Source organism: Agelaius tricolor, unplaced genomic scaffold (assembly GCF_023055355.1).
Source record: "Agelaius tricolor isolate 1412-34295 unplaced genomic scaffold, bAgeTri1.0.p SCAF_20, whole genome shotgun sequence".
Taxonomy (NCBI): Eukaryota; Metazoa; Chordata; class Aves; order Passeriformes; family Icteridae; genus Agelaius; species Agelaius tricolor.
The window spans coordinates 5,244,439-5,267,961 of record NW_027269280.1 but is presented as its reverse complement, the minus strand read 5'-3'; the positions used below and the strand labels follow the sequence as shown (position 1 = coordinate 5,267,961).

At 50.9% G+C, this 23,523-nt stretch overlaps 1 protein-coding gene across 2 annotated transcripts in view; it reads left to right on the top strand.

The window, feature by feature from the left end:
- Positions 1-7,187: 7,187 nt before the first annotated feature.
- The window catches only part of MN1 (MN1 proto-oncogene, transcriptional regulator), an 84,692-nt gene continuing 68,356 nt past the window's right edge, over positions 7,188-23,523 (top strand). The window contains exon 1 of one of the 2 annotated variants that reach the window (XM_071445279.1): positions 7,188-11,048. In XM_071445279.1, the coding sequence (XP_071301380.1) occupies positions 7,616-11,048 (3,433 nt within the window). In that variant the 5' untranslated portion in view covers positions 7,188-7,615. The remainder of the gene's footprint in view (positions 11,049-23,523) is intronic. The other variant, XM_071445278.1, reaches the window with a different exon arrangement.

The following is a 23,523-nucleotide window of genomic DNA, read 5'->3' as shown; positions in this document are numbered from 1 at the left end:
TTTTATTCAGTTCATACAATTCAAGAGTCTTCTCCGTTGAATTCTGTCTTGATAAAGTCATTGGGAAAAGATTCTCTTTGAAGTTTTGTAACTTTTAATGAAAGACTTTCTACTTGCTTGAATTTATATGAAAAATTAATTTTAATCAACAGCATATAATTGTAGGGAAGCAGAGATTATCCAGAGTGATGGCTGCAGACATTTTATTCCTGGGAGCCTCCTCTCCTCCTTGATGCCTGCTGTGGGCAGAGCTCAGTGTGCAAACCCTACCACAAAGAGAGCTCTGGCATGCACAGTAGTTTTAAAGATTATGGTGATAATGTGTCAAGCCCAGGTTTTGGAGGCAGATTTTCAATTACTTCCACCTGAGGCATCACCTGCACGAGGACCTTAATGAGAGTTATGTGAAAGCCTGTGCTGCTGTCCCTGTCTCCTCAGCAGAGGCTGTTTGAGGTCCCAGCCCCTGGCAGCAGAGCCAGGAGGGTGCCTGGTGTGAGGGGAGGTGATTCCTTTGCAGTTCACCTGAAGACAGTCTGGAGGTATTTCTGCCACTGCCCTGTGCTGTTTTTTGCTGGTATGCTGGTGCTGGTTCTGATACTTGTAGTCATTTTGTTCTGGTGCTCTTTCCCCACTTTTGCTACTTAAGCTGTATTTTTTAAAAACCTCTCAGCAGGCACCAGCACAGCCCCAGATGTGCTGCTGTTACCCTTTAGGGACAATATCTGCTGTCCATGCTTCAGAGCAGCCTTGGATTTCTTATTGCTATAAGCACAGGAAGCTCTAATTTAATTTAAAAGCTTTATTCCTCAGGTTGGAGACATGTTTCTTTCCTGAACCCCATCTACCTTTATTCTTTAATTTTTCTCTCTAAAATTACATGGCTTTCTGGTTTAGAATTGCATATCCAAGACACACAAGAAATTTGAGGTATTTGTTGAACCTGAACTATAGAGCTTCTCCAATCCCAGCTAAAATCTTGATATGCTTATTTACCAAATTTCTGTTTTAAAAGCTTGGCTTTAGCACCCTCTAGAACAACACCTAATGGTGTTGCTCCTTTTGCAAAAGGCTCTGTCTCCCTTGTTTCTCACACAGTCCAAGGTAAATTAAAGGAGTGGGATTATCAGGACTTCTGAAAAACCCAGTAGTCACTGGCTGAACTATACCATAAAAAGAACTGAGCTACACCAACATGGGAAGTCCCTAAAAAAGGCTGGGAGCAAAATGACCGTAATTGAAATCTGAAAGCAGCAACTTCATAAAGAAGTAAGCGAAGAGGCGGCTCTTTGTAAATGATGATCTAAAAAGTGTTCTGGGTTGTGAGACCTCATTTCAAATGTATTCATTAAATAATATTTGAATCATTTAACAGTTTGAACTCTACTGCACTGCTAATATCTTCAGGGGATTTTTTTTCTCCAGTAACAAAGGTGCCTTTGTTCCCGCTCAGTGCTCGGGCTGTGCCTTGGATATTAGTTGGAAACCTGATCACCCAACATCACTCCGAGGCTGCGAGTACAATGTGAGTCGTCTGCAACCCGGATTAAATCAGGCCCTTTGTACAGATGCTGAGGGGCCGTGCTGGTGGAGGAGCGATGGTTGTGGGCAGCAGGAGATCGTTAACCCTTTGTGCCTCTGGCGGGGACATGGGAGGTTTGGGCGAGGCTTCGGCGAGGGCCAGGGGCAGCCGGGCCAGCTGTGAGGAGCAGCCAATAGTGCTGGATAATTCCTGCTGGAAAGCAAATCATTCTTTAGGCAGGGCAGGTGAATTCATGCTGCTGGACCGGGTGCTTGCTGCCTTGGGATGCCTCTCCCCCTGCAGTGTGTGGGCAGGAGCACTTGATTTAAATTGGAAAAGATTTAAATTGTGAGCCAAGGTTGACCAGTGGCTCAGGAACGCACATTGTGCTGTTAAATCTTATGAAGTAACACGATAAATAACAAACACAGGAGCAGCTTTATTTGCCTGCTGGTTTGAATTCTAGGCCCTGTGGACTCGAGCATCAGTCACCCCAGGATGTGCAGTGTGCTCTCCAGGAGGTCAGGGGCCGAAGGCAGGGAGCCCTGGAGCCAGCGTGTCCCCAGCCCTGATGGAATGGGAAGGATGGCAGCGGTCACAGGGCACCAAGGAATGCAGGGGATGCTCAGACACACAGCCCTGGGGGAGGCTCTCCAGGAGAAGCCAGCCTGGTCCCCAGGGATGGGGGTGACCTCCTGAGAACCAATGACTTCCAAACCCACACCAGTGGCCTCACTGTGCCCTGCGCTGTCCGGGCAGGACGGGACCACGGTGTGTGACATCCCAGGGGATGGCAGGAGGATGGGGAGAGGAACCACCAAGGCAAGGGCTCTCCTGATGCTAATACTTAGGGGAAATTAAGTCATCAGGACTTTATAAAACACCCTCTGGCTCTCTCCTTTCACAGTAATTCAATTTATAAGATGATGAAAAATGAATTAACTTTGGTGGTTTTCTGGCATCACCCACAGTGAGCCAGACTTTCCAGATGCTCAAAAATTGTTCTTGCTCCACCACACTTGTATAAATTCCCACCTGGTTCAAGTTTAGGAAAACAGCAGAACAAAGTTGGTCACACAAACTCCCACCATGAAACTCTGTATGGATAAACACGGTTATCCATACCGAGAGGTGCCATTTTGTTATTTATGTTTCACTGAGCTATTTTAGGAAACATAAAACTTTTGCTTTTCCTGCAGTCAAACTAATTCACTACTTCTGTCTATTTCTGTTGTGATATATATATATATATATATATTTTTTTTTTTTTTTTTTTTAATATCCCCTTCCCAATACCTGATCCTACATGTGTGTTTTAGGGATGGGAATTTGAAGAGGAAAAATAAAGCCCAAGACTTGTGCTATGGACTGGAAAAATTGCTTTAGGGTTTCCTATGTTTTTACTAACGCACACTCTCAGTGTTGTATGATTTTAGCACTATCCTGTTTTTCGGTCATCCAAATTATATGTTCAATCAAAACATATTTTTGGTGTTCATTATATATACACCAAAGTGCCCTGTGTGCTGCAAAAGTTTTCACCTAATGGGATAAAGGGCACCCAATATATCAAATTGGTTAAAAAAAAGTGTTTGCAGCAATGGAAAACTCTACTGATATTGTGAAAATATCATGATCCACACTGAGGCATCTGTGGAACCCAAACAGGAAAGATAAACAGCTTAAGGTTGTAGCCATGTAAAGGAACTAAAAGCAATTTAACCAACCTTGCAGAAGAACCAAACAGGAAAATCCCTGTGAAGGGCTAAGTTCTGAAATTGCTGTCTACCCCTATGGGAAATGACTGAGGTGGTTTTAGTCCCTTAACTCTGTTTATTCAGCTATGCATTTTTAAAAATGGGAAGCAGTCAAGTGTCTTGAAGGGATTTGGTTCAGTCTTTTTAGAAACCACATTGTTGGTAAAACTAAGCATGAAATTTTTACACCGGCAAGGTGAACTTCCCAGAAACTGAATGCAAATCAGGTTTCGCAGATGAAATTGTCTTTAATCTCAATTACAAACCATGTCACCTCCAGACACTCAAGCAGGGAAGGAAAAGGAGTGGCAGAGGTCAGATCACTGGGAGTGCCTACATGTCTCTTTGTAGCTGGAGCCTCCCAGCTCAGCAGTGTGACCGTGCTGGCAGCAAATCCCTGTGAGGCACCATGTGCAGGGAAGGTCTGCCTGCTCTGGGCACAGCTGGGCCTTGGGACCTGTCCAGAACAGAGCCCTTCCATACCCAAAACCCTTCTGTTCTCAGGAGCTTGAGCAGATGCACACAGACAGACAGACACATCCCCTGTGGAGCGATGCCCTCCCTCGGGAGCTGGCTCTGCACTCCCTGCACTCACAAGCTTGTGTAATCATTTTACACATTTTCCTCCTGCATCCGTCCCATCACCACCTGCGCTGTAGTTTGAGAGACAGGACATACAATAGTTTCCCTAAACTGTTCCAGGCAGAAATGCTGAAAACTTCCCTGAAAATGTCAGCTGCCAGATTTGGAGACCTGTCCTTCAAAATACTACAATTCCTTTCACCGAACATCCCTGCTAGGAAAGGAAATCCCTGCCAGGAGAAACCCCTCAGCTCTTTAGTGCAGTGGCTGTTGGGAGCCTCAGCTCCAGGGACAGAGCCCATCATGGGGTGTGTGACACGGAGCAGGCGTTGGTGGCAGCACAGGGGACAAGGGAGTGGCTGCAAATGAAGTATCTGGAGCTGCACTGAAGACAGGACACCTTTGGAGAGCTGGGAGTGCAAACTGAGCTTGGGTTGGTTCCCTCCGTGTCAGGGTTTAAGAGGCTCTTGCTAAGGGCTGGCTGAGCTAAAGTGTCTTGAGCATATGGGCTTATTTTGTGCAGTTTCTGTGGTGGTTTCTTCGTTAGATTTTCAGTGGTAATGAGCCCACACAGTAGATTGCTGGAGGGAGAAAAAATCATTCTGAATAGGTTTGCTGAATAATTATGAACTGAGCTGAACTCTTACATTTGCTTACTAATTGTATGGTCCGTGATGTTTTATGTATGATGCATTCATTTTGTTAAAAAGGAATTTTTTTTCTTTTTTTTTTGCTGAGCAGCAACTTTTCTAAGTGCAAGTTAAACTGCCACAGTGGAAAGAGCTGGATTTAAGTCTGATGAATTGATGTTGTTTGAATTATTTTTTTAAACATCAGTCCCACTATTTGGTTTTCAGAGCTTGCAATATGAAACCCAAAATTGTGCTATTGTCTGGAGAGTTGAAATAAATGAATCCCCTCAACTTTGGATTTGGCAGGCACAATTACTATTGTTAATTTAGAAAATAATCCCCAGCAGCTACAACTATTTAAATAATGCCTTTCCTTGCTTCCCCCAAGATGACCAAAACCCCAAGAATGAAAGTAAAAATATGTTTTAGAAAATACACTTTTCACTGCTTGGTCTGATTGAGAGAGGTTTCCTTCTCCTTGGCTGGGGACTGTGACCATTTGTGACCCTTTGTGACCTGACAGTGCTGGCCCCAGCCCAGGGCCATGCTCCCACCTGGAGCTGGACCCCGGGAGCTGTGGGGCAGGTTGGCAGCCCCAGAGCTCATCTCAGGTTAGAAATGGGCTGAGCCACCTTCCCACAAGTACACCACGGGACAGCAGAACACCCCGCAGCTGGTGTCCGACCTTGCCATTCCAACAGCTCAGTTTTTACCGTCAGAATACTTCGGCTGAGATTATTTCCATGTTTGCCGTCGTCCAGCTATAGACACCATGTGGCTCCCACCAAGCTCCCACAGAAGGAGCGGTGCTGGGCGAGCTGGGCCAAGCCCTGGCTGGGGATGAGATTTCAGCAAAATTGACTTTTCCAGCGAGGCTGGGGTGCCTCTGGAGGGAGCGGGGCCGAGCCGCTGGTGCAGCGCACGGACTCGAGGTGCGGGGTGCAGCCCCGGGGCCGACGTCGCCGCTGGGCTAAGGCCGTTCCGTGCCCACGGCGAGGAGAGGCTCGGGAGGGAGCGGCGGCATCCCGGGGCTGCCGGCCCTGGGCCCCCAGAAAAGCGGCAGGACGGGCCGAGAAGGGAGAGGCGGCGGCGCCGGTGCCCCAAGACAAATCCGGGCATCCTCTCCCGGCGACTCCGCCCGACATCCCCCGCACCCAACCCTGCCCTTCCGCGGCCAGGAATGCATGCGGGTCCCGGCCCGCCCCGTCCGGCCCGACTGCCCGCCGCCGGAGCGGATCGGGGGCACGGACCCTGGGCCGGAGCGGGGGCTCTACGACCGCCGTCGGGGCGAAGGGGGGACGCAGGCACGAACCGGGGCACAGAGCGGGACCTCTCCGCCCGGCCGGGACACAGAGCGGGTGCTCTCTGCCCGGCGGGTACACGAACCGGGGCATGGAGCGGGGCTCTCCGCCCGGCGGGGACACGGAGCGGGGCTCTCCGCCCGGCGGGGACACGGAGCGGGGCTCTCCGCCCGGCGGGGACACGGAGCGGGGCTCTCCGCCCGGCGGGGACACGGAGCGGGGCTCTCCGCCCGGCGGGGACACGGAGCGGGGCCCGGAGCGGGGCTCTCCGCCCGGCGGGGGTGCGGCGGGGCGCGGGCGGGCGCCAGGGGGCGCTGTGCCCGTTCGGAAGAGCCGCTCCGACGGCGCGCACGCAGGCGCAGAGGGGGCGCGACGGCGGCGGCGCTGGGGGAGCCCCGGGCGCGGGGCCGCCTCTGACCCGGAGCCGCGCCGGGTGCGGAGCCGGGGTGCGGGGCCCCGGCCGGTCCGGACCGGTGACCCCATGCAGGGACGCGGCGCAGGGGCCGGCGACTTCGAAGTCCCTCCCTCCGTTGCCGCCGTTCCCGTAGCGAGGAGCGAGACATCCCTTTCGTTCCTTTGTGCCGCGGTCGCGCCGCGCGTGCTGCGTTTTCCACCCCGGTGCCCGCCCCGCAGCTCGAGCCCCGCGCCCCCCTCTTCCCCCCCTTGTCACTTCGCTAAGTAATAATTTCCACGTCCAATTCCATTTCTTCGCCAGTTCTGAAATCTCCAGGCCATCAGCAAGGAGGATAGTTCACATGAAAACTAATTACACAAAATCAATATTTAATCACAGCGCAGCATCCTGATCCTGCAGAAAAAAATCCCGTTAAAACTCTCCTGCCATATACAAACAGTCTTCAGCCGCTTATTTATAGATCTCATTTTTTTTCGGTGGGAGCAATATTCATTACTATTTCTTTAAACTATCGACATGTGCATCCGCGAGCACCTGAAGCACCGTGTCCCGCCGGCGATCTGTGGGCTCCCTGGCCTGCTGGGTGTTTGTCCCTCCGGGGGAACGGGGTTGTGACTCTCCCCCCGCTGCCGCAGCGCCCGCTCCCAGCGAGGCTCCGAGCGGTGCCCGGCTCGGGGCGGGCCGGCGGGGCCGCTCCTGTTCCCCCGGCCTCGGGGCTGCCGGGCGGCTTTCGGCCCGGCGGGCAGTGGCTCCCCACACCCGCCACTTGGTGCCAGCTCCAGTGCCCCCTGCCCCGTTTCAGGACCCCGCTCCGGGACCCCGCGGTACCGCGCACCTCCCCGTCCGCCCGCGCTCCGTGCGCCGCGGGAGCAGCGGCGCCGCCGGGCACGGGGGGCGGTGCGGGGCGCGGTGCGGGCGGGGCACAGGGCCGGCGGCGGAGCCACCTTAACGGCAGCCCCGCCCCGGACCGCGGCGCTCATTGGCGCAGCCCCGATGGCTGAAATTCATCGCTGAAATGCAAAACTTGTTGCTGCTCCGCCAGCGCTGGGTGAGAGCGCGGCAGCGCGCGGGGAGCGCGGCGCAGCCCTCGCAGCGCCCGCCCGGCCCCGCGCCCCGGCCCCGCCGCCGCCGGAGCGCTGCGAGCCGCGGGAGCGCACGGCCGGCCGGCGATGCGGCGCGCAGCTCCCGGGCGCCGGAGCCTGTGAGCGGCGGCGCGCCGCCCCGTCGGCTCTCGGGCAGCAGCGAGCGGCGAGCGGCGGGGTGAGCGCGGGCGAGCGGCCGGTGCCGGCGGCGCGGCAGGATGTGAGCGGGGGCGGCCGAGTGGCGCGGAGCGGAGCAGCGGGGAGCGGCGGGCAGCGGGACGGCGGAGCGGCGCGGAGCAGCCATGCCCTGCTGAGGAGCCGCGCAGGATGTTCGGGCTGGAGCAGTTCGAGCCGCAGAACAGCGGCCGGAGCGGCGGGCAGGCGGAGCGGGGCTTCGGCCAGCCCGGACTGAGCATGAGCGCGCACTTCAAGGCGCCGGCCTTCCCCGGCGGCGGCCCAGCACCGGCGGACCCGGCCCTGGGAGCGCTGGGCGAGCCGCCCCTCTTGGGCATGAACATGAGCCTGGCCGGGGACGGCTACGGCTTCCCGGGCCGCGGCCCCGCCGAGCTGCACGGCGGCGGCATGCAGCCGCCCGTGCACGGCTTCTTCGGCGGACAGCAGCCGCACGGCGGCCCCGGCGGCGCCCCCCACCCGCACCAGCACCCCCCGCACTTCGGCGGCGGCTTCGGGCCCGACCCCGGCGCCTCCTGCGTGCACGGCGGGCGCCTTCTGGGCTACAGCGGTGCGCTGGGCGGGCAGACGGCGTTCGCCGACGGCTACGAGCACATGGCCGAGGGCCAGAGCGGCGAGGGCTTCGGGCAGCAGCGCCCCGGGACCTTGCCCGATTTCCAGCACCACGGCGCCGGCGCCGCCAGCCACGCCGTGCCGGCGCCCTGCCTGCCCCTCGACCAGTCCCCCAACCGCGCTGCCTCCTTCCACGGGCTGCCGGCGGCCGGCTCCTCCGAGCCCCACGGCCTGGAGCCGCGGCGGCTGCCGGCGCAGGGCGGCGTGGACTCCCTGGAATACAATTACCCTGGCGACGGCCCTGCCAGCCACTTCGAGCTGCCCGTCTTCTCCCCGTCGGAGCCTGAGGGGCAGCTGCCGCACTACGGCGGCGGGCGGCAGGTGCCGGCGGGCGGCAGCTTCGCGGGGGCGCCCGCCCTGCCCCGGGCGCCGGGCATGGCCGTGGCCAAGGCGCACCCGCCGCAGCAGCACGGCGTCTTCTTCGAGCGCTTCGGGGGGGCGCGGAAGATGTCGGCCAGTCTGGAGCCGGGGGCCAACGCCAGGCACCCGCTGATGCAGCAGCAGCAGCAGCCGCCACCACCACCGCAAGCACCGCAGCAGCCGCCGGGCTTGCTGGCCAGACAGAACTCCTGCCCGCCAGCCATCCCTAGGCAACAGCAAACAGAAGCCAACGCTCCCAACTCCAACCTGCAGGACAATGGGCCCATAATGCAGAACCAGCATGCACAGTTTGAATACCCTATTCACAGACTGGAGAACAGGAATATGCATCCCTACACCGACCCCGTGTTTAATATGCAGCACCCTCCTCCGCAACAGCCACCAAATCAAAGACTGCAGCACTTCGATGCCCCCTACGTGAGCGTCGCCAAGAGGCCGCGGTTTGACTTCCCCAACACTCCTGGCGTCGAGCGCTGTGCCTCCTGGGGCGGCGGCATGCACGGCCCGGCCATGGAGAGTCACCTTTCCCCGACGGCCTACCCTGGCCTGCCGGGCGAGTTCACCCCGCCGGCACCTGAGGCCTTTGGGGGCCCGTTGCCACACGGCGGCCCTGAGCACCCGGCACTGGCGCAGCGCCAGAACGCGGCCCTGGTGATGAAGCAGATGGCCTCGCGAAGCCAGCAGCGCCTGCGGCCGCCCAGTCTGCAGCAGCTGGGGCACCATGGTGAGGTGGGCGCACCCGGCAGCCTGCCCCCGCCAGCCTTCGAGCGGGAGGCTGGTGGCGGCCGCAGCTTCGATGCGCCGGCGCCGCACCTGGCCCCCGACAGCGCCTGGTTCGCAGGGCCACCGCCGCCCGGGGAGCTGCTGCCGAGGCGCTTGGCAGCGCCCGGGCTACCAGCCGAGGCAGCCCCCCACGAGCTGGGCCTGCAGCCGGGTGGTCCTGCCGTGCTCTTCCGGCCGGGTGCCAGTGGGCTGGGGCTGCAGGAGCCCTTGCGGATGGCAGGCGAGGGGCCAGCGCAGGCCCTGCCGTCGCCCGGCGTCCATCCGCCCTTCACACCCACGATGGGCGGCCTCTCGCAGCTGCAGTCGCCAGGCAGCGGCGTGGCACTGCCCAGTGCCCCTGCTGAGCGCCGTGGCCCCGCCGACTTCGCCGCTCAGCCTGGCTTCCCCTTTGGGGCGGCAGCGCGGCAGCCGGCGGCCCACGGGGCTGCACCTGCCCTCAGCGCCTCGCCAGGTGCTTACCCACCGCCCCCGCCCGAATTTCCCCCGCCAGCCCCACCGCGGCCCGCTGCCAGCAAGCTGGGTGCCCTCTCGCTGGGCTCCTTCAGTAAGGCTGCCAGCAAGGACAATGTCTTCGGGCAGAGCTGCCTGGCTGCCCTCTCCACTGCCTGCCAAAACATGATCGCGAGTCTGGGCGCTCCCAACCTCAACGTCACCTTCAACAAGAAGAGCCCGGCCGAGGCCAAGCGCAAGCTCAGCCAGGCCGAGCCTGACCCGCCACCTGCTGCCCCGGACTACTTCCCAGCAGGCCCGCCAGTAGGTGGGGGTGGCACGGGCAAAGCAGCGGGCGCTGCCCCGCTGCTGCCTGCGGAGAGCAGCCTCTCGCCCGGCTACGCGCTGGAGCCGGTGGCCGGTGGCGAGGGGAAGGCGGGTGGCGGGCGGGGTCGGGGTCGCCGGAAACGGGACAGTGGGCACGTCAGCCCCGGCACGTTTTTTGAGAAGTTCTCAGCTGCCGAGGGCGGGGGAGCCGGTGTGAGCCCAGGGCAGCCGGCAGTGCCGGTGGCGGCGGGGGCCCCGCCGGGGGCTGCGGGCGCTGAGCGCGGCGGAGGCACCCCTCATGACAAGCCCCTGACCTCACCATCCTGGGGCAAGGGCAGTGAACTGTTGCTGGCGGAGCAGCCCGACCTGATGTCCTCCCTGGACAGCGGCATCCAGAGCGTGACCAAGTCGGACGGCAGCTCCCCGCACGTGGACTTTCCCGACGAGGTCAGCACCAGCTACGGCAACGAGGACGAGGTGTCCTCCAGCTCCGACAACGCCACCTCCAAGCCCACCCGTAGCCCGCTGCTGGGTGGTTCGCCCAAGCTGCCCCGTGGGGAGCACGCACTTCTTAACGGACAGAAGCCCCTGGCCCTTGGCCTTCTCAGTACATCTACCTCGACCCCCGACAGCTACGGGCTCAGCACCACGGCGGGCGCTCACCCTGGCACGCCAAGCATGGAGCAGGTGCGGACCCCCACGAGCACCTCGGCCCAGGATGAGATCCACCCCCTGGAGATCCTGCAGGCACAGATCCAGCTCCAGCGGCAGCAGTTCAGCATCTCGGAAGACCAGCCCTTGGGGTTGAAGAGCAAGAAGGGGGAGTGTGCGGGGCAGAATGGGGACAGTGACCTGGGCAGCTGCTGCTCGGAGGGTGTCAAGGGCACCATGAGCACCATCGACCTGGACTCCCTGATGGCAGAGCACAACTCCACCTGGTACCTGCCTGGAGAGAAGGCCCTGATGGAGGGACAGGAGGAGGACAAGCCCATGGCGCCCTGGGAGAAGCCCAAGCCCCCGAACCCCAGCAAAGAAGGTATCAGATGTCCCACAGGGGTGCTGGCACAGGGGTAGGGGTGGTTGTGGGCTGCTCAGGGAAGGGGACATGGTGAGGCTGCAGCTCTGGTACTCTGGGCACACACTGGTTCCACCCCTGGTGGGTGCCAGGCACCTTCCCAGTCGGGCTGCAGGATACTGGGATGCTGGGTGGCTCTGATGGGGGGAGCAGTGTCAGGGACAAAGTGCTTGCTGCCTGACTGGCCCAGGTGACAACTGCCCCGTGGCATCTCTGCTGCCATCCCTGTCCCCATCATGCCTTCTAGAAAATGGGTAGATGGGGGTGCTGAGCAGAGGGGCTCCCAGTGAGCCTCACCTGAGCTCCTGGGCCTGGGATGCTGCAGAAGGGAGCTCCAGCCTGAGGTTCTGAGGAGGGGGCTCCCACAGAGCCTGGTGCCAGCTTAACCTTCCAGACACTTTCCCAAAACTGTGACTGAGCTTTTCCCTAACGACAAGAACATGAATTTGGTGGTAGTTCTGCCCCTTCAGGTCCAGGTGCCCCCTGCTTGCATTTGGAGCCCACAGCAGTGTGATACTGAACTGAACGGCTTGTAACAAATTATTTTGATTTAACTGAAAGGCAGTTTAAAATAAGGCTCTGGGTCTGTTAGTGTAAAACTTGCTTAGTTGACAGATGTTTAATTTTGACATTAGTTGTCATTTTTGATCCTTCCTTGTGTCCAGAGGGCATCATAATTCCCCAGGCTTAGGAAAAAATATTTTAATGGAAAACTCTCCATTATAAAAGCTGTTTAAGATAAGGATGATTATAGATTCAATTGCTTTCTATTTTATCTTATCAAATCCCTATTTTACAACCTGCCTAGCTGTATGTGTGATTGTTACAATGGGTGCACATGCTGTACCTGCTATCTGAGGGGAAGCGGGTGGGTTTTGGTGTGCTAGAAATACATGTGTGCAGTTTACACAATATAAACTCATTATTTGTGTCTAGGAAAGGTGGTGTTTTGGCACTGCAGTGTAGTTTGAAATTGTTTTCATTATCTCTGGTAGTAGAAACTGACTTTTTGCAGCCCTTCACATTTAGTAATTTTGCTAAGAAAGTTGTTGGTGAAATTAGAAGGGAGCTGGTTAGGAAACTGGGCTGTTTCTTAACCTGGTTCTGGTTGGCTTTGCAGCTTTGGCTTTCTGAAGCATGAATCCTAGCCCCCACGGTTTGTCTCTTTGTTCATGTTTAATGCCCAGCGCAGGAGACTCTCATTTCGAGCAGAGTGTTTAGCATGCACGGCAGACCCGAGGAAGCCCATCAGCATTCTCCATGCTTCACCCAGGCAAGGACATAAATTGGTTTGTTTGGGGCCCTTCTTTTCCATTTTTAAATGGAGTTGCACACAGCATCCTTCCTGGCCCCTTCTCTTTTATTGTTTCTTGTACACAACATCTAGATCTGACTGGATCAATAGCTAGTTAGCACAAATCACAGTTCCTGTTACTTCTGCCTTGGCAGGCTCAAGCACATACATACGTTCTCTCACACCGCACGCACCCCGTTACGTGTGCACTTTCACACACACACAGATACACACATCTCACACCATGCTGTGTTTAGAAATAGGTTTTGAAAGAATAACTTCTTCTATAGATCTTCACTTCCTGGATGAAAAAAAGAAATCCTGAGCAGCAATTTAATTTTGAACAGCACATTTATTAAAAGTGTAATTTGGTTTAAAATGATCTATATTTTGTGTGTGTGTGTGTGTGTGTGTGTCATATGGAGCGATGCTTCTGCAGCGTCTTTTAACAGCACTCCTCCAGTCACTTTGATCACAGCTATTCTTAGTAACAGCTAGTGAAAGAAGTAATTGCTTTCTGGTCGCGATAACCACAATGTTGGTGTTAAAACAGTTCATCACTTGGAAGGAAAACCATTTAATCAGTGTTCCTATATAAGGATATGTTTTAGTATTTCAGAGGCTTAACATAAAATAGCAAACCAGTTCCACAACAATGCAGAGGCGCTCGGGTTGGTTCATGCTTTAGTCACTTGAGGGATTTGAATGGGCTGGTTCCTCGGATGAGGAAATTTATACAGACTCACAGAGAATTTACTTTAACTGTTGTTAGAGATGATAAAGATACAACGGGTGAGACAAAACAGGCTGTTCACCTCGGTCAGTAGAAATAATTAAACTTAACATTGCCATACCCCTGAGTGTGTGAAACTGTGTTTAAGAAAAGGCTTCCTTTAGTCATGGGCTGAGATTTGAAACCTTCTCAGTCGGCTGGGATTTGCACTGTGGTGTTTGTTCCGGCAGAAACCCAGTGTCTGGGTGGATGCGCAGGCTCCAGACAGTGCTCCTCCGAATTCAGGCAGCTCCTCTGCGTTCCATGCTGGAAGGTGGGCACCGTTCTGGGGCTGGGGAGCATCAGTGTGAGCAGCATTAGACCCGGGGTCCTTCCCAGTGGAGGCTTGTTGGGGCTTCTGATTTACACCTGCCGTGAGAGCGGCTGGGGATTTATTCCACTGTGGCACTGCTGCGATTGGCACCGGCGGCTCCTCAGGTGCGGGGAGGTGGAGGAAGGGGAGGTGGGTGCCGGGGGGCAGCTTCCCCTCGGTGCAATGCTGGGGACTTTGTCCACTGCCTGCCACTCTCCAGGACCAGAGGATCCGACTTCAGTGCTGGCCATGAAGGAACAGCAGACTCCCCAAAATACAGCAGGATCAGGAACTTCTCAAATACTCTGTTAGTGCGCAGGTTATGGGGGGAAAACAACTTGAGTTGTTTTAATGGCTGCTCACATTCCTGGGAGCTCACCTTTTTTCCAATAACGGCATTAAAATGATTTGCTGATCTCCGGCACTTGTGTGAGCTGTGGGTCTGGAGGTTGCTGGGAGCAGACACCGGTGCTGTGAGGTGTGACACCTCCGGCGCTGGCCTGCCGCGAGCTCTGAGCGTGCGTTCGCGTTCCATTCCGGAATGTAGTGTTAGTAATGCTGCCTGGACATGGCTCTGCCCTGAAATGTGTTTTCTGTAAGTTTTCTCTGATGCATCACTTCTTGTACCAACATGTTTTATGTGAAGTAGCTGGTAGGTTTTGGGGTTTTTTCCCCTGAAAATGCTTTCTAGAATATCATGTTTTCCTCTGCCTAGCAGCTTGAGCTGGGAGTGAGAGATAAATAAAACTGAGTCTAGAGGGGTCGTCTTGACTTCCAACACCACAGCTCTAGCTGACAAAGAATAACCAGTCCAAATTCACTTAAAAATCTGGGGCCAGTTTAATGGGGTTTTGCTTTTCCTGCTTTGACCAAACCAGAACAATTTCCCCTTCAGTGAAATGTGTATTAGTATTCTTTAGAAACCCATTAATTAAGTGCTGGTGGGGTTTTGGCTTTTAGTTTTTAATTGAAATTTTGAAAGTCCCGTACTGCAGATGTCAGGTGAAGACATCAGTATGTACCTAGAACTGTGCAGGTGGAAAGGATGGGAGTATGTTTTGCTGCTCCGTGGCTGTTGGGCTCGTCAGTCCGGGCTGACGGGCACGTGCCACGCGGCACCGTTAGCCTTCATCTGTGAGTTTTTGTTCATATTTCATTGTTACACCGAACCTGTCACTGGAATGAGCCCACAGGCCAACCCTCTTGCTGGAACAGTGTGTAACATCTGTGAATTACTAGAAATACATTAACAAAGGTCAAATTTGGTCCAGATGCGGCCGGGAGCCTTTGTTTTCTTTCCCTTTCCAGTGCATTCTGCTGCTTGCTTTATTTTAAATACTGCTTAGCTCTTTTAGAGGCTTTACCAAGGGACTGTGTTTGTTTACCGGGACTGAGTTTGTCAGACCTCTCGTGAGGTTTTTCAGGCACTGAACCCTCACTGCAAGCGATGTGCTGTGAGCGGCTGTGTTGTAGTGAGCGCTGTGGAAGCGAGTTCAGCAGCAAAGCTCAGCGCCTTTTCCAGCGAGGGGGCTGTGATTCCCGATGCTGCTTTGTCTCACTGGGCTGCTGAAACTTACACAATTTTAGCAATTTAGTGAAAAAAGAAGCTATTGCCTTTGTCTTGAAGTTACACAATAAACTCCACATATATCAAATCTACATCTTTATTAAATCATCTGGATTAGCAATCAGAGTGACGAGGGAAGAACGCTCCTGCTGCTTATCCTGGGAGAGAGTTTGGTGTGCCTTAGATTTGGAATTAATATGATGCTTTAAACTTTTCTAACCTGTTTAAAAATAATAATTGGAAGGGTTGCCCCTGCTTGGCCTCATGTGAATGATAGAAATTCTCCATTGTTTACCTTGACTGACTATAATTTTTAATACTTTTTACTAGAAAATGCTTCTGTTTAGAAATATTTTCCTTTGTTTTATAAACATTATGTAGCAGTGTGCTTGTCGACCTTTATGGCATATATTAGAAAAAGCAAGGGACAGAATTTTCAGTAGTATTTCCTCTTGCTGTAATATACTAAAATATTTAGTGCAGGAAATGTGTAAATTTATTGGCATTTCAGTAACAACTGTGGCCAGTGTTGCCTTTGCATCCACCGTCTGTCTGGCTGTTAATTTTTGGTCTCTAGATTTACCTGTTTTCATTTCAGTGGACAATCTAGCTGTGTTTGAATGAATGCAGATTACCTCTCTGGTTTGCATCCTGGTGCTTCCTGGCCCCAAAGTCTGTTATTTTCTGATGCCCACTCAGTTGCAAGGCGAGTTTTAATGGGGTTGTTTTGCACACACTTGGTGTGAGGATCTACATGAGACAGACTTTGAGGGAGATGTTTCTTGAAATTGGTGTGTGAATGTGCTTCAGATCTTTATGTATGATGTAAAAGGAAATGAATTAGACTTAGTATTTATATATGAGCTTGGATGACAGCATAGATTTATTTTGATCTGTGATGTATTACACCAAGTCTCCTCTTACTTTTTATGGTACAGTACCTGTTTTTTTTTACCAATCACCTAGTGGAATGCTCGACCATAGAACTGCAAATAATATTTTGATAAAAAGTGTTACTAATTAGCAATGTCTATAGATACAAATTGTTGTTACTTGTGTAGAACAAAGAATAAGGCATCAAACAAAAGTCTAACCTGAAACTAAATAGGCTGCTTTTATTTGAACCAGCTGACTCTCAGCCTCAGTAGTATTCTATACCAGGGAAAGGTTTTGGTATAGTAAAATGCCTTTATGTGGCCATATAAAATTTTAGTACTAGACAAATTACTGTACATTTTCAGTCAGTGGTTTCTCATGTATTTCTGTTAAATCTGAGTGTGAGGAGAGTCTCCTCAGAAAGTGCACAGCCAGTTCTAAATTGAATCTTCAGGTGGCCTAACGCGTATGCTTTGTTAACGCTAAATTTACCGAAATATCAGAAGCTGGTTCGTGACATAATTTCTCAAGCGCATTGAGAATACCGAAAGAGACCTGTCAAATTGGAGGCAGAGGCTCATTCCCTGTTTTATCCCTAGTGCAGAATGGGTTGTCCTTGTGTGTGTTTCGGACTGGAGCGTGTTGGATGCAGGCAGCGCGGGCGGTGGGTGTCAGGCGCTGGTAGAGCCACCTCGCGCCGCGGCTCCAGCCGGCGTCCGCCTCCCTGCCCAGCAGCTCCAGCTTTTCCATTGAAAAACCTTGGAAAGAACGATGTTTGCACCTGTAAACACATGATTAAGGTTTGCTGGACATGTTTAAGATCGGTGTGTTATTTTTAAATATGAAATAGTTTTGTTTTTTGAGAGGCGTTTTTAAATGAGTGCCTGTGTTAGTGAGGGCTGTTCAGAACATGGCTGGCTGTGCACCAGATCTTGGGTAAGGGACATGGGGAGCCTTATGGAAATCAAATAGGTGAGGCTGTGGAATCACCCAGGAAATTCAAGGTCTGCCCTCACCTTTCTGGTCTTGGTTAGATTTCTCAGTTTTTAAAATGTGATTCCGAATTTTTGCTGTTCTGTAGATAGATCCAGTTTACACATAGTGATTAGATGACTGGCTTATATAAAAATACTGTGATTCTTTGTAGTTTGCTGCTTTTCCTTTGCCAGATGCTTTTGTGTTGGTGCAGTTCAAACATTCTGAGTTATTAGTGGCCTTTTAATACAAACGATTTTAGGGTTTTTTTTACAAATTTAAATATATTTAATGGATTATGTGCCAATACTCCAAAGTCAAATACCATCTAAATTTAAAGCTGAGAATTGAACAGCTGGAGGTCTAATCCATTAATTTTTACAAGCTGACTTTCTTAATACTTCAAAGAGAACATCTTAGATGATGCTGCTTTACTGTTCCCCTCTTAAGCACCCCTTCTCCTCTCCCTGCCAGTGCCCTCTTCTCTAAGGCTACATGTTCCGCTCATCTGGCAAGTGACAAAAGCATCTGGATGGGGCGAATGCATTTTCCTTAGTTGATGTAAGAAGTTTTAAGACTCGTTGGTCTAGAAATGTGCCTTAGTGTTGCACTTTCTATCACACTAATGCAAAAATACGTGGTCACCACTGTTCTGTCTTTCTTTCCTGTACTTGGGTTATTTTTTGTAGCAGCACGGGCATTGCCATAGGAGTACTTTAGTTCTGTGCTTGTGCCCTTTCGAGACGCCTGACTCACACGTAGGGCACATCCCTCTCTGTAGGACTGGGTCTGTTCCATTTGGAAGTAACATTTTCCCAAGTTTTGCCTCGCCCGTTTGGGCAGGAGCTGCTCTGGCGCCGCCGCCGGTGCCGCTCCCTGGGATGCACGTGCGCATCCATCAGGGGCAGCTCCCGAGCAGGAGCTGAGTCCTGGCTGCAGGCTGAGGTGCTGCCCAGACCCTGCAGCAGGGCACTTTGTGTCTGTTTGTTTTCAATTCCAGCAAATCTGTTTGTGTCTGTTCAGTGTTTTAACGTAACACCACCGAGCATGACGCTTGGGCGGTCTACATTTTTTTATTAGCTTTTAACATTTGTCAGAAAAAGCTTTTTTTGGTTTGGTAAGCAGAAATCTGGTTATGTTTAAGTGCTGCTTTGATAGATTTTTTACATTGAAATAAATACAGTTTATTTGAGTTTAAACACGGACAACACGTGTGGGAGCTCGAAGGGCTCTGCTAGTTCTGACTGTGAGCGATGGGAGAGACGTGCCACAGTCCTGCTCCCGCCGCCACTTTGTGTGAACTTTGGGATATTTATCTTTTTTTTTATCCCCCTCTGTGTTTGGAGCATTTAAAATACAAAATGAAGAACTTTGTGGGTTTTTTTTCCTTTTAACTCTCTTACCTTCAGTTCTGATTGCTGGGCCTTTAGGACTTGATCCCCTTGATCCAAGCAAAGCCTGTGATCGGTCAGTAGTTGGAAGGCAGCAGGGTTTTTTGGTGGTAAAATATATGTTTTCAGAGTTAAGTCTGCATTTAATTAATTTTGTGAATTAGTATTCACAAAATACTCGAAAGCATTCTGTTGCTAATAGAAAGATCATCCTGAGGCTGGGGAAGCACAGTTAATTGAAAAAGCAGCCATTTGTAAAGTGAAGAAAATTTTAAAACATTTCATACCCTAATTAAGAATGTACTCCTGAGTTAAAATTGAGAATATTAATTTGCTGTGCGAAGCAAATACATTACAAAGCCCTGGAAAGAGTCATATCCTTCCTTCCTCCTTAATCCTCTCCCAAAATGCAGTTTCAGAAGAAAGGCATGACTTTTTTCTTTTTTATAATATAGCCTGAAACCATTTTGCTAGAAAGATGTAAATTGATCTATTAACATAGGAAATGGAGGTTGGGCTGGGGTTATTATCTGGTCAGAATTTTAGGATCTCTTTCCTAGAAAAATCTTCCACTATTTTTTCTTTTTTTTTTTTTTTGGAGGGAAGGGTGGGTAGGTATAATATTCCCCCATAATGGCATTTAAAAGCCTTTTGGTCTCAGGTGAGAGCAGTCAGAAGAGGCAGAGGATGCTGTGGCACAGCTGTGCATCACTGCAAGCAGTGCTGCTCCCTGGGGAATGGGGCTGAGCCTTCCCTCCCCTGCACCGTTGGAGGTGAGGCTGCGAGTGGGAACGGGCAGGGAGGGAATGTGTGCAGAGCTTTTCTGCTCCTGGCTGGATGGCTTGGGCAGGGAGGGAATGCCTGCACAGCGTTCCTGCTCCTGGCTGGATGGCTCAGGCAGGGAGGGAATGCCTGCACAGCGTTCCTGCTCCTGGCTGGACGGCTCGGGGAGTCCAGGCATTGCCGTCGTACTGACTGACATCGGGGTCTATGTGTGATTTAGAGTGCAGCAGAGTCCATATTCAGGTCCCACTTTAGGATTATTTTTTATTTAAGATCATATTTATTGCACCATAAATTGCCACGGTGCTTTAGAAACCTGGGAGATGTTCCCACTGCTAAAGATTTACTGTCCAAATGAGATAAAAGAGGCGTTGTTGGGCTGGGCAGCTGCTGGTTCATCGCCGGAACACGGGCGGTGCCACCGGGGCTTGGGCAGAGGATGCTGGTGAGGTGCACAGTGGAACTGGAGGGCACTTGGGTACCCAGCAAAGGCTGGCACACTGGTGCTGAATGATGCTGGGTTGGGAAGCGTGTGTGAGCAGGGAATGAAGGGCTGAGAGCATCTCATCCCACCTGGTGATCTCATTTCTGAGTGGATTCCTTGTTTGGTGAGGATGGCGCGGCTGTACTGCCCTCTCCGGGGCAGCATTTCTCCTCTCATGGAAAAAATAAACCCAAACACCAGATATGGCACTTCTGATCTGTGTGTGAGTGAATTTCTAAATAGGTTTGTCAGTCTTAGCAACAGGAAAAGAGACCTAAATGTTGCAGAAGTAGTTTGGTGCAAGGTTTTCACCTCTTCCAGGTGCCTGGGGTTGGAAGCATCACCAAGGGAGGGCTTCTCCTCCCTGCTCCCCTGGATGATGGGAGAGCAGCACCCAGACCTCAGGTCTGAGCTGCCCAGTAGATCACAACCACCTGGTGTGACTTATTCCTGGAGTGGTACTGAGCTGATAATTAGAAAAAGGGTGTCTCTTAGACCTGCCAGGCAGCCCAGTAACTGTCTGCATCTAATAATACTGGTATTTTTGATCTGACTCAATTGTTTTAATTTTTATTGGTGCCAGATATTAGGCTGAAAAATGTTTTTTGCCTAGTCTGAAAAGTAATCCAAAATTTCAGACCAAATACAATTTTAAAAGCAAGAAGATAACAAATGGGCCTATTGATTGTATTCTACAAAAGAAAAAAAAGGAGTTCCCCAGTAATTGTAATAAAAGCTACCACAATCTATGAGACAATAATTCTGAAACTCTTTAAAAATAGTATTATTATTCAAAGTGCAAAGCAGCTGGTATTTTATGATAGAACAGATTTTATTGTTGCTGGATATAGGGTCAAACACTTGCAGCACATTTTTGATTTAAACAAACCAAAAACACAAATGCTTTTTTGAAGATAAAATCAGTAAGATTTATTTATTTTTTTCCTGGATGCTATAGCTCCCTTCTCTACCTCTAAATATAGGCACATGCTTTTCTTTTTGTGCTGGGAGGAACCACACGCAGCCCAGCTCCCTGTGCTCTCCCTACCATACCAGTTCTGGAGGCAGAGGAAAAAAAGGGCTGTCCCAAGTACAATTCAAATCTCATATGAACTACTTCGAAAAAGGCAGATCACAAAAAAGGGAGACTAGCAAAACATTTCTTCATTCTGGATTATTATTATTGAAGTTTCATCCCATCATTTGCCAGTTCTTTGTGCTGTTGGCAGGGTGGGTGTGAGGGTGATGGCTGGAAAATGTTCAGGGGAGCAGGGGAAAGCTCAAGGGCAGCCCTGGTGATTTAGGGTGATTTTAAACTCTGTGCATCAAAGTTGTGTTGTATGTTACATGACAAAGTGGTGTGTCCTGTAGATAAATCCAGTTCATGTTCTGTATCCTGATGTTACTTATTTTAGCTGAGGTGAGAATGGGAAAGGCAGAAGGGAATTTGCTGCTCCCAGTGCTCCGGGCCCCAGGGCAGGTGACCACGGTCCTGACTGTACCAGGCTCCTCTGCTCCTGTGGACCAACAAACACCACTTTGGAAATGTGAGGTTTTAACAACACAATGAAGTCTTACTCCAAATAATTTTCCAGATCCTCTAGTGTTTTGTGTAGTTTTCCTCGAGTGGCTGATGCCAATGGTGCTGCAGTGTTTCTCTTAAGGAAAAAGAACAGATAAAATATCTCTGTTTTGAGCCAGACACGTGTGAGCCTCAGAGCTGGGAACGTGCTTTGGGAGATTGTGATACAATTATGTTTTATGTCTACCTATTAAGCATAATGAAGGGTTGGTTGCTGGCCTTAAATTTGGAAAGAACTTACTGTAGAGCTTAAACCAGAAGTAGATTCCTGTAATTACTGCTTTGCTGTGCGGAGTGTGGCGAGGTAGAGGGAATAAAAACTGTTCATTGTCCAATTGTATTTCCATAACTGCTGCACTTTTAAATGTCTGTTTTGAAAGATAAAATTTTTGTTATACTAATTTTCTGAAGTAAGCTAATAAAAGCCAATGCAGGGGAAAAAAAAAATAAAAGAGGTGAAGAATGTCAAATGAACAATGCTTAGAAAACACGGAGCTTCAGCTTCTTCAGTGAGCCCTGCTGCGGTGCTTGAAAAGTCAGTGGCTTTGTTTGTTAAACACAGGGCACTGTGCTGTTGTGGTTTAGATTCGCTTGAATACGAGATCCTTGATGATGAAATGAAGAATTTTTAAAACTTTCAATTTTATGGTTGCTTTTCTTTGTGCTAGATTAGGCAAACAGAGTAAAGCTCGAAGCAGTCAGTTCCGAATCTGCTTTTGCTTTTACTTGACGTTGTTCTTGCTGTGTGATGGCAGTATGTCAGGGAAACTTGGATCCCAGCATCAGCTGTTTGGAATTATTGTTTGGATTATAGTCAGTTTCAAATGGTATGAAACTGTAGTGAGAAATGAGCATTTGTTTATGCTGATAAAATGAGTCTTTCATAGCATACACTTGTTTTGGTTGAACATACTAGAGCATGTTAGAGCTCAGAATGTCCATTTTTTCAGAATGATAACATGGCCCCATTCTGCTCTTTGTGTGCATTTGGGACTGGGAACTGCATCAAAGTCGAGGTGTTTCTGCTTCAAGTGAGGAAGAAGAGAGGGAAGACCAAAACTCTTCTTGGCCTTTCGGGAAAAAAAACCACCCTAAACCACATCCTTTTTCCTCTCCCCCTCAAAAATTTGGCTTACATCCTTAAGAGGGACGTTTTTTCCTTTTATTTTCCAACCATCCTTTAAGGTGTGCTCTTCTGGCCTTTCTCCAGTTTGTGGAGCTTCTCTTGGAATACGTTTTAAGGGGTTGTATTTGACGTTACTGAAGGCTGCCTTCCACAGTGGTCTGGCTCAAATAGAAATGTGAAAAGTTCCCACTACTGAGCTGTAAAAGAATACTGGAAATGGGTTATGCTGAAAAAACCATTTAGATAAAAATGCAATTTTCCCTTCCACATATACTGCTAAGAATTAATAGCACATTCTTCTTAAATGGGTAGTTCTGTATTATATTTTCACCTTAATTAAATTCTTTCCAAAACAGGAGAGTTTAGTTTAAAAATGTAGGGCAAAATTGATCTGTCTTTATCTGCAGTGCTCCCTGCTTTAAAATATCATGGGATTGAGTTCCATGGGCTGTCTGGGCACTCCTTGGAAAACAGATGTTGGGTTCCAAGGCGGGTGTCCCATCTCAGGGTGTGCTCCTTCCCCTGCTGTCACAGCTGGATTTGGGCTGTCACTGTGGTGGTGTGTGCTGTGCGTGCCAGCTGTGCTTTCACGGCTCCACTGCTTGGCCAGCAGCCACCACGCAGTGGGGACATGAACGTGGCACTTACCAAGGCGTTTCTGCCAGAAATACCCAAAAAGGGAGAAGGGCCAAGCCCACTGTGGCCTTAACCTGTGTTGGTTCATTGTTGCACACCTGGGGCACAGGTGGTGAGCCCAAGTGTGGCATGGCCTGGAACAACGTCAGCAAAAACACAGAGACAGTGTTTCAATCACTTTCAATATGTTCCTTTTCTGCAGAAGATATATAAATGTCTAATGAAAGAAAAAAGGAGGAATCCTCTGTGTAACTGTGAAACAGAAGTGGAGATGCCCCCAGGAAGATTTGCCAGTTCCAGCTAAGAGAAAACCAAAACATATATTCATGCTTTTTAATGGTTTCATTTTTGGTGGAAGGTTTTTAATGTAATGGTGAGAACAGAAATGTGTGGAAGAAGTAGGGCTGATAGACTCTGCTTTAAACAGCTTTTCACTGCTGAGTTACAGTGGAGAAAATGCTTTTATTAAATGAATTGTTTAGTGTTATCATGGTTTTAATAAAATGGTTCCCACATATAAGCAATGCTCATAATGATGGAGAAATGGACAGGATTGATATAACTTGAAGTTTCCATGTTAAAAATATGAATTTTGGTGGTAGTGATGCTGCACAGCTTTTGAATAATTTTTGTGATA